This window comes from Primulina eburnea, chromosome 6, assembly GCF_022965805.1.
Source record: "Primulina eburnea isolate SZY01 chromosome 6, ASM2296580v1, whole genome shotgun sequence".
NCBI classification, from domain to species: Eukaryota; Viridiplantae; Streptophyta; class Magnoliopsida; order Lamiales; family Gesneriaceae; genus Primulina; species Primulina eburnea.
This window is the reverse complement of record NC_133106.1, coordinates 39,259,773-39,270,722: the sequence shown is the minus strand read 5'-3', so window position 1 is coordinate 39,270,722 and position 10,950 is coordinate 39,259,773. Positions and strand designations below refer to the sequence as shown.

General features: G+C 39.7%; 1 protein-coding gene across 1 annotated transcript; it reads right to left on the bottom strand.

The window, feature by feature from the left end:
* Positions 1-4,784: 4,784 nt before the first annotated feature.
* LOC140835252 (uncharacterized) lies at positions 4,785-8,347 on the bottom strand. Its single transcript, XM_073200742.1, has 7 exons — positions 8,020-8,347; positions 7,512-7,683; positions 7,369-7,418; positions 6,635-6,935; positions 5,615-5,803; positions 5,360-5,542; positions 4,785-5,272 (listed from the first exon to the last, which is right to left on the bottom strand). Exons 1-7 carry the CDS (start codon positions 8,202-8,204, stop codon positions 5,027-5,029), a joined length of 1,326 nt encoding a protein of 441 aa, XP_073056843.1. The 5' UTR covers positions 8,205-8,347; the 3' UTR covers positions 4,785-5,026.
* Between the last annotated feature and the right edge of the window lie 2,603 nt (positions 8,348-10,950).

The window sequence follows — 10,950 nt, the reverse complement described above, 5'->3', positions numbered from 1 at the left end:
TACTATACTCAAAAAAATCAAGTATTAACAAGAAACATGACAAGACACCCTATGAGATCTGGCATGAGAAGCAACCCATATTATCATGTCTAAAAATTTTTTGCTGCAAATTTTTCATTCACAACAACGGTAAAAATCATCTGACAACCATAGATTCTAAGTCAGTGAAGGTATATTTCTTTGTTTTCATCAGTTAATAAAGCCTACCGTATATTTAACAAACGCACTTTAAATGTTGAAAAATATGTGCATATTATATTTGATAAAATAATGCCAATTGAACAGCTAACTAATACTACGAAACTGATCACTCGATTTGAAGAAATCGCTCTGGAAGATGAAAGTGAGGAAGACAAGTCTATTATTAAAAGAACACTTCAATCTCCAGAACCTGGGATATTTAATGAACAATTTATACAAACTAATGCTCCAGTTGACAAGTGTGTTGACCTACAAAGAGATGATGGGATCCAAACTGGCGCAATTCAGCTACTACAGAAGTTCTTACAGTTTCTATTGAGCTCGAAACTGAACATACGCAATTGGTTGAATCACTGGACATTTCTGAACAAAAAAACTAGTTGACCAGGTTCAGTCTCGAGATCTGTAGCAACTGAAGGAGCTTCTGTAGTAGCTGAATCTTTGTTAACTGAAGATATTGGAGCAAGATGAGGAATTTCCAGAAAGAATGAAATGCATTTCAATAAGCGTAGATTTGTTTCAAAAAATTTCATGAATCACGTGCCTTTATCCTAAGACTGTTGTCTACTTTACTACTTACACTCGGGGAACTAGCACTTGCTGTCTAGAAGGGCTGCTTACGATTACACAATGACTACTAGAAAAAGGACTCGGTGCCTTATACTTGTAAGGAGGCAATTAGCTAATAGCAATCTCTAGTTCATTCAGCTCTACTAAAGCATCTTTATAAAAATTGATCCTCTATTCTATGACCAAAGAACACATTCCCGCTGAATCATCAGCGATAGAGATAAAAGAAGAGTTTCAAATGGATGACATTCTTACGAATTTCACCAGCATATCAGCTCTTTTTTCTTAGGTCAAGACTGGACAGAAATTGACGGATACTAACATTGAAAATCTAAAAGACAAAGTGGTCGAGCATCTCAAGAATTTTTCCAAAGATGTCCACTATCTGTTCATTCAGCTAAACTCCATGAGAAAGAATTGCGCCTCAACTTCTCAACTATCCAGTTCTCATAATGCACTCACAGAAAATGAATTTGGTTCACACCAATTATCTTCCAAAATAGATTTAGTTCACACACAACTTTCCTCTAAGATCGATAATATGTCAACCCAGATGGCTTCAGTTGTGCATATTCTACAACGGTATGTAGATACTCCTAACGTTCACAAAAAAGGGGAAGAAGAAACAGAACGGTCTATATTAGTACCCGAGAACATAAATGTAGAACAAGAAAGAATTTTTTGTATCAGTTTTGGATAATATATTTTCATCGGTTGCTTCTCAGTTTCAGTTGTCTACATTGAGGTTTTTGCATTATTATGTCAAACATAAAAAACGAGGAATTGTTGGATCAAGAATTTGGTATATTTTGGTGGTTAACAAATAATATTAAGGCAAAACTAATTTAAAAGAAACTGATACACTTCTAAACTGAATAAATAAGTCTAAAAGATTTCAAGTTTACCAAACCTCAGTTTACCCAAAATCATTGTACGTAAGAACATTAAGCTAATGTCCACATCAAGCAGTCTGAACAAACTGATCACAACAATGTACAATTAAGACTTATCGCAACAATGTACTTACCGCCAGAAAAGTGTTGACATGGACTAAAAACAAGCCAAAAGACAGTTTTAATTAAATGGATCTATTTCTAAGAGTATAAATAGAGAAGAAGATGAATTCAAGAATAGATCAATCATTCACTGATAAGATTAAATCTTCTAAATCCTTCATATACCTGAGCGAAACTGAATCAGTTCAGCAAACCTTTAAACAATTTTATCTGATTGTTTAAGGATCATTTTGTGCTAAGTTAGTATTATTGTGTATTACACTTGTATAGCAGTTTGCAGACTGTCTATTAATCAGTTGAGATACTAGGAATTTTAGCTTGGCAGTGTTTAAAACCAACTAAATCAGGATATGGCAAACTACTTGTATCGTCCAAAGTTTTCTAGTGCAAACCTTCCTAGAGGAAGAAGGGGTAACATAAGAGCTTCAGTTCTCCGAACATCCAGAAAAATATTTGTTCCTTTTTTACACTTCAATTCACCCCTTCTCATTCATTCTGTAATTTGTTCTAATATCAGTCTAGCTTTTTTCTGCACTTATATGTTAGCAAACAGACATTGTCACTCGAGGATCTAAACAAATCGAAGAAACTTACATATTGTGTCCAGTGGTTATTCAACACCTCTCTTCTAAACACTCAATTGATCATATAGTTTGTACTAATGAATATGTTTTTTCTCCATTTCGGGTATCTCAACAGAACTAAGAAAAATTGAAAACGAAAATAGGCATTAACCCAGCCACAATTCGGGTTGATATAGCAGGAAAATATCTCCGGGGATGGATGAAACTAAATTCATATCCGAACAAGGTCAAGACATGATATGAATTCGGAGCACTTGCTTCAGTTTATACTATACCACTAAAATTCCCAGAAATTTTAGGATTACCTAAGTAAATTCATGAAGTATTGCACGAGAAATGGACAAACAATGAATATTTGTCCATATGACATTCTGGAACTGTATTTTTTCAGTGCGGCACCAGAATCAGCAGGAAAAAGCTCACATGAAGCCATTCATTTTATCAAGCTAAAGAGGCTAAATACAAATATTCAAAAAGTTATCAAACACCCTCCAACCGAAGAAACACCTCTTATTGTTTCATTAATCGAGGATGACATCTCTACCAGAAGAGCATGAGATATATGGGTCAGTCAAATCGAAATGAACAATGTCAAGTTTCTATTTAAGTTTTATCAGAATTCTATAAATAGATCTTTTCTGTCAAACACTATGACAGGAAAAACAACAAGTTTTGTAGAAGAAATATTTGAAAAGAAAAGAAATCTTTTATGGAATAACAAGCAACCAGGGAGCAAAGAGACTCGCCGAAAATTTTGTAACATGGCTCATGTGGGAAGATTGTCAAAAAGCATCTATCCAAACCAGAAGGAGCTAGAATTTGGGAAAGATTTTCGGTCAAGATCTGACCGAAAGCATCTTGCATAAACAAGACCAAACGGTGAAGGACCACATAAAAAACAATTTCCTCGGAGATCATTCAAAAGCAGAAGATTCTCTAACAAAGATAAAGTATGCATGTGATCCAACCACTCCATTATTGGAGGATGGGCTACCACTGAAAAACGAATCCACTAACTATAAAGATAGACACCAACTAGTGGTTGAAGGGACCACCATTCACAAGATGTCGTCTGCACAATTGGCAGAATAATACAAAAAATTTGAAGTCCGCATTTCGAATCCACATGGACATCTATAAATACCTAGGTAGAAGGAAGATGAAAGCATCATTCAACCTCATCATTCAACTTCTGCGTTTTCTTTCAAATAAATTGTAATATTTCTCTCTCTCAATTTATGTGTTGTATTATGGCTACCATAATTAGTTAAACAAGTTTCTCCTCTTCTATATGAGGTTATTATATAATAATAATTTGTATGTTTGAATAAAAACACAGGCTTGCTGTCATTCTCATGTATTATTTTCAAATTGAACTATTTTGCTATACACCTTGAGATAGAAAACGAAACATGGTTGTGCTAGGTGATATTAAAGGAATCTACGTTAGAAACCATTTGTTGTGACTGTGTGGTTGAAGTATGAGGAGCAGTCTATAAAATTCGATGGATACAATCCGACGACATTCCGGTCAAAGAGGTAAACTGTTCAATTTAATATATGGAAGAATGTTCGGCCATTAAAAAAATCAATCGATCATCTACAACATGGTATATAGGCTGAAACTTTGTGTAGCTGCATGTCTTTGGGCTATATATGCCTTTAAGAACATATTCGATATGTATAACAATGTCATGTACCATAATTATAAAGATTGAGGGTAATTTTTGAAAATTTAAATGATCAGGAAACTCAAACAAACATTTGAAGAAATTGAGAATGCTGACGAGGAGTCATTAACAGTTGGCCCTAGAGTGACTGGAATGTCATGGTAGTGTATATTAAAGGAAAAGTTATGGTGCGGGGCATTTCTTTTTAATTTGAAAAATGAACTTATGTAATGAATTTCAATATATTTGATGAGTTTTTTTATTTTAAGAAAAAAAAATTTTGACCGGATCTAATAACATAATATATCTGCTATTTATAAGCACAAACAACTTTGCTCCCACTACTACGACTAGGATGACTTTTGCGTGTCGATTTCGTAAGACCCTGCTGCTCGATAAATTACTGTGAGTATTGTGCTCTGTCATGGAATTTGAGGATTCGTGCTTTTGAAATCTTTATTTTCTGGCTTTAACATTATCGTTGCGGTTGTAAAAAAGTGTTTTGGTTAACCTTGTTGAGAGATCAATGAGCATGCATCAAAATTCCTACGCCTGTCTTAGACATCACACTTATATTTGTACGAAACTGTAAATCAGAGCCATCGGACAGGAAGGGCCAAGGGCAAAATTCCAAATCCTATTGGGAAATGTCTCCCTTTCCTTTCCTGTGTCTTTTGTAATGGATAAAGAGAGGATTTATTCATTACGATTATAATCAGAAATTTAAACTTGCAAATCACTAATGACAGTAGAAACTGACCATAAATTTGATGATCAACCCAGAGATACATACCACTCTACAAATATTTTCGACATTTTAGGAAAATAATTACCTTGAAAAACTAACACGCACCAGTCACACTCCGAAAACTGTAATATGTTCTCAGGTAACAGTCGTTTATACATGACAACACTTGCAATGATTCCAACCCAGGCTGGAAGCCTCACTTTATTCAGTACACAACGCTTCAGAAACCAAACGGATTCAGAGACCGACTAGTTTAAGAGAATTTGCTTTCTCTTGCAGGGTGTCAAGCAAGCTATCGAAGCTCTTCTTAAAGGCATCCACTCCTTCCAGCTCAAGCTGCGAACCAACATAGGCCCAGTCGATTCCCAACTTCTCGAGGGCACCATATATACCTTCAGCTTCCGACACGTCAGAGTCAATTGTCCTTGCCACAGAACCATGATGAATAAATGCTTGGAGTGCTTGATCAGGCATGGTGGACACCTATAATTAATAAGTACCTTAATATCAAATGAAGACAAAAATGATACCCTCTTCTAGCAGACAGAATAAAAGGATAAGATGGCTGACTGTGTCTGGTCCAATGAGAGGAGCCACATATAGAGTGTCCGGATAAGCTGGATTCTTAACACTAGTTGAGGCCCACAGAAGCCTCTGCTTTTTGGCTCCTTTCTTTACCAGAGAGTCCCATCTTGTACCAGAGAATTTCTTTTGGTACAGCTGGTAAGCAAGAGTTGCTTGAGCATTCGCAGCCTGTCAAATAAAATAATATACTTCATGACACAGGTTCCAAGAGACTCCTGTACTCGTATTAATATGGATTACCTTCCCTCTGAGATCAAGTGCCTCAGGTGTCCCAATTTTCTCCAGCATCTTGTCAACTAGGGTATCAACTCGACTAACAAAGAAAGAAGCAACACTTGTGACTCGGGAAAGATCGCTGAGCCCAGACGCCTCGAGACCGTCCAGGTAAGCATCAATCACTGCTTCATATCTAGCAAGCGAGAATATCAGCTGCACATGTTGACATGATCCATATCAGCGTCTAAGATTAATATAAAGGTCTCAACATCCATTACTATCTATAATCTAACACTAACTTTCATCAGACCATATGTGCCAGAGGGTGAATTTGATAAATTATATTTCCTACTCCCCTTCACAACTTCAAATCTAATAATCTTTAGTATCTCATATATATGTATTCTCTAAGGTTGCATAAGCATTGATGGATTTGAACTGAAGAAGATATCTGATTTGAGGAAGGATTTAAGGAATGTATTTGAAATTATACATATTTTGGGTGTATTTGAAGTCCATCGCAATTACTACTGAAAGTTTTTAACCTAATATAAAATGCATTTGAAATTCACTTGAACTTTGTTCGTCCAAACAAGTCAAAGAATTTCAAATTCATCATCATAGCAGAATATGATATATCATTGATATATAACATTAAATTATTATTAACAGGGATAATATATTGTTCTAAAGTATCACTCAGCAACAAATTTATTTTATTAAGATATACTTCCTTTCACAGACAAGTTTTAATGTATATATTCTATTTCTTAATTTTTAAAATAGTTTAATTATGAGTTTTAAAAATAATTCTTGTATAAATTAAAAATGTGTTTCATGTTTTCATAAAAAGGCAAAAAAATTAGCTTCATCAAAGGAATGAGATCAAGTATGTGTCTGCATCTGCAGTAGCAGCACGACATATGAATACTACATCATCTTGCGGCATGTTAGTGTACCAAAAACTTCATTTATAAAGCAAAAGTCCCAAAAAGGCCTTATCAGTAATTCAGTCCAATAAAGGGATGCAGAGAATGATCTTACTGTCACGTTAACACTTATTCCTCGTGCAATGACTTCCTTAATGGAAGGGATACACGCAGCTGTAGCGGGAATTTTTATATAGACATTAGGACGATCAACCCATCGATGAAGCCATTTAGCAGCCTCTATTGTGTTCTCAGAATCATCAGCAAGCCTGGGTGAAACTTCGACAGAAACATATCCATCACCCCCATCTGTTTGATCATAAATTGACTCAAACAGTTTGCACGCATCTTGGATATCTTTCACCACAAGTTCCCAGTACGCACTTTCTGTGTCTTTTCCAGATTGAACAAGCTCCCTGCAAACCAAACTCATTAGATATGTGTGCTTAGTCTACCATTTAACTTAGAGATAGGAGAATCATCATGAAATGGACAAAAAGCTCCAATAATAAGAGTCATTTGTGTTAGGTCACTTATCGAAGTTTGATTAGGTATCTCCATGTGAATCCCGCTAAATGCCATTTCGTTTATACTCTTAAGCTAGAGTTCAGACTTGAAAAATAGTTTTAGAACCTGAAGTTTTATTTGACAAAATGCAACTACCATGATTCAGAGTAGGCACCATGTCAAGACAACGAAACTGAAAAACAAGTATTCCACTTGATTTCCCCTCCCCCTAAATGTATTGACACTCATAAACGAGTACATACAGAAGGAAAACATACATTCCAGGTACTCAGCTAATATTCCAGTGCTTGAAAAATATAAAAATTAAATCGCCACAATTACCTGAATTGATCATTATATGCACTAGAAGTTGATATTGCTTTCTGGAAGATCTGCAATAGACATAGTAAAAGTTGTTCTGTCAATGAAAAGCAAGAAAATCTAGAAGAAGAAAGATAGCATTGAAAAGGGAAGGGGTAATTTACCGCTGGATTGCTCGTTACGCCCCTGACACCAATTTGGATAAATGGGATAAGATCCGTAACAGGACGGCATAGATTATCATACCATGGGCTCTGACCTTCCTTCTCATAAAGATCATGAAGACTGGTTTTCTCGGCACTGCTTCCATTCCCATCAATTCTTGAGCATTTGACGCTGACTCATTAGTAGTAAATTAGCAAGAAGCAAATTGATATGGAAATGTAGAGACATACCTATTTTATGGAGTTCAAATTGCAGAGAGCATACATCGATATCATTGTAAAAGTTAACACGTCCCTTCATAGACTCATAGTCTATAGCTAGACACAGAAATACCAAAAAGAACAAAGAAAGAAAGGAGGACAAAGAAGATAGAACAAAACAGCAAATTTATGGAATCTTCAGGAAAGAATCAACATATTAAAGATCAAACATTTAGACACATACAGAAACCAAACCTCCTCAAAACCATATTAATTAAAAATGAATCGCGACAATAATAAATCTTACATCAAAGAGGGGGATCGAATGGGGTGGTCGAAGCGGGTGCTGAAGTTTGAAGATGAAAATACAAGAGCAGAAGCAGGGGTTCGGTAGCGGAGATGAACAGAGCAAATGATGGGGTGCTGTGAAGATCTGGTGCTGCGAATAAAATCATGGGCTGGGGAAACTGCGGTCTTAGGAATGGAAGCCATTGCCGATGGATTGTCGTGAACAGAGATCAAATATACAATTTATGCCACCTAACTTAACCTAAACAAGGCATGAGGGGTTGTTGAATGTTGACCTATTGGCTGTTGATGGCGATGAAGGGCAAACATTTGAACCAGCTTGTATTAATACTTATGTTGTCCGTTGGTAGGACTAGTACGGACTCACTCTACCTAATGATAATAAAAATGTCCACTCGTATTGAGTTGGTGTAATATCTGAGTTAGTGGAATATGTGAAAGTTTGGTTAATGGTCAGGAAATTAGCTCAAAATGGATGATTGTTTAAGCCCAAATATATAACTCTTAATAATTTAATTCATTTGACGTGGGACATTTAACACACCCTATTAATTCCAAAAATAAACAACTGTAGCGTGAAGTTTATAAAATATTAGCGGTTGACCCATAAGGGCGGTCCACAACATGACGATGAACATGTCTCTGATACCATGTTATGATATTCATGAACATCAGTCTAACTCCACCCAAAAGCTATCTCAAAGAAGAATGATTGTTCATGTCCACGTATACAATTGCAGATAATTGTGTTTATTCCAATATTTAGCTGCCTGATACTCACGGGAAATTTAGGGTCCGATTCCAGAAGTGTCACTAATCCAGACGCAGGTTCCGAAATTACCCTGAGCCTGAAATCACAAATAAGATCGTTAGGAGGGGGCAAGGAGGATGTCCTGGCGTAGCCCCTCCGACGCTCAAGTCAGAGACCGAGGATATATGGGAGAGCAGCTAAGGGTGCTGCTGAAAACAATATAATGAATTATCATATGCTCAAACCTAGTATTTATAGGAGGATACCTGGGCTCTTGATGGGCTTGTCTTCCATTTGGGCTAGAGATGGGCCAAGGGTAGTAGGCTCCCATCCATGTCTTCCATCTGGGCTAGGCCCATTCCTGGGGTATCACCAGTCTCCCTCTCCCGAGTCGAACTAAATCGTAGGTTCAAAGTTCGATTAGTTGTGTTGTCCTTGATTTATTGGCGACGAGGACGTACCATAATAGAAAATTTTATTTCGCTTTTTCTCCTTCATTCTCATTTCTCCCACAAAAATTTCTTCTGCAATTCATTCGCCACGCTACCACCCCTTCGCAGCGCCGCACCTCCTCGCCCTCGTCGTGCAGTCCCTCATAGCGCGCCTACTCGCACGGCATAACCCTCATCCTCGCCTCTACCCAGCACTTCGCCCACGCCCGGCGCCCCTCATTCTCGCCCCTACCCACAGCTTCGCCCACGAAAATTTCCGCTGAAATTCATTCACCCGCTCCTACCTGCCAACGCTTTACATGCGCGTTAACCCTAGCGCAGCCTCACAACCACTCCACCATCACTTTAGTCCGCCGCCCCGGCCACCACTGCGTGTCGTCCCACTCTCGCTCGAGCCATCGCACGCCTCGTCTTAGCCAGCGCGCGGCTCGCGCCAGCCCAAGCCACGAGCTCGCCCCTCGCCGAGCCCGCCGAGCGCCCCTGCACGAGCGCCACGCTCGCCCCGCACCTGCTCGCCCGACACCCCCAGCCACGCGCGCTCGCCTCTCGCCCATCGCTCGCCCTGCCGCGCGCGCTCCCTGCCTCAAGCTCGCCCCTGCTGCGCGCACGCTCTCGCCCCTACACGCTCCACGCTCGCCCCTGCCAGCGCCAAGCTCGCCCTAGCCCGAGCATCCAGCTCGCCCTCGCCCGAACGCACAGATGCACGCTCGTCCACATCGTCAGCTCGCCACCGAGACGCTCGCCCAGGGCGCACACTTGCTCGTCGAGCCACTCGCCTCTACGCGCATACTCTCCCAGCAACACGCCCGCCCGGTGCGCTCCTCGCCCCGCACGAGTGCACGCTAGCCCCTCGCCGATGCGTGCTCGCACAGCGCACACACTCGCCCTCCGAGCCGCTCGCCCCGCACGAGTGCACTCTAGCCCCTCGCCGCTGCCTCGCCCCAGCCGAGCTCACCACCCCGCCAGGTGCTCGCCCGGCGTCTGCTCGCCCGAGCACCCCCCCGCGCTCGTCGGACGTCGAGCGCTCGCTTTCGTGATCTTACTTCTTGAGTATTTTGCATTTGAATTTACTGCTTCTCACGAGTTTATCTTTGATGCCTTTAAACCACTAGGGTGAATAAAAACGACATGATACGAACTCGTCTGCTATGTGTTACCTTAGCAGGAAAATAGAAATTCAACACCTCCACCCGCTAACTCCTCTGCTAGGTGATGCCTTAGCAGGAAAATAAAAATTCAACACATCTAGCCTCTAACTCCTCTGCTAGGTGATACCTTAGCATGAAAATAGAAATTCAACATCCCCACCCTCTAACTCCTCAGCTAGGCGATGGCTTAGCAGGAAAATAAGAATTTCAACACCTCCACCCGCTAACTCCTCTGCTAGGCGATGCCTTAGCAGGAAAAAATTTTTTCTCATCATCAACTCTGCTCCTCTGCTAGGCGATGCCTTAGCATGAAAATAAAGGTTCTTCACCCTCACCCTCACCCTCACCCTCTAACTCCTCTACTAGGCGACGCCTTAGCAGGAAAATAAAATTTCTCTCCTCCCCAACTATGCTCCTCTGCTAGACAAGTGCCTTAGCAGGAAAATAAAATTTAATTTCTCCCAAACTCTGCTTCTCCGCTAGGCGATGCCTTAGCAGGAAAATTAAAATTTAATTTCTCCCAAACTCTGCTCCTCTGCTAGGCGATGCCTTAGCAGAAAAATCTAATTTTCCACCTC

Excerpts from the sequence above, each read along its gene's own strand:
- LOC140835252 (XM_073200742.1), bottom strand. The coding sequence starts at position 8,204 with ATGGCTTCCATTCCTAAGACCGCAGTTTCCCCAGCCCATGATTTTATT. Across the intron at positions 7,684-8,019 it reads ATTCGATCCCCCTCTTTGAT|CGTCAAATGCTCAAGAATTG; the intron begins GTAAGATTTATT and ends CTAATGAGTCAG. Across the intron at positions 6,936-7,368 it reads GCATATAATGATCAATTCAG|GGAGCTTGTTCAATCTGGAA; the intron begins GTAATTGTGGCG and ends TTTGGTTTGCAG.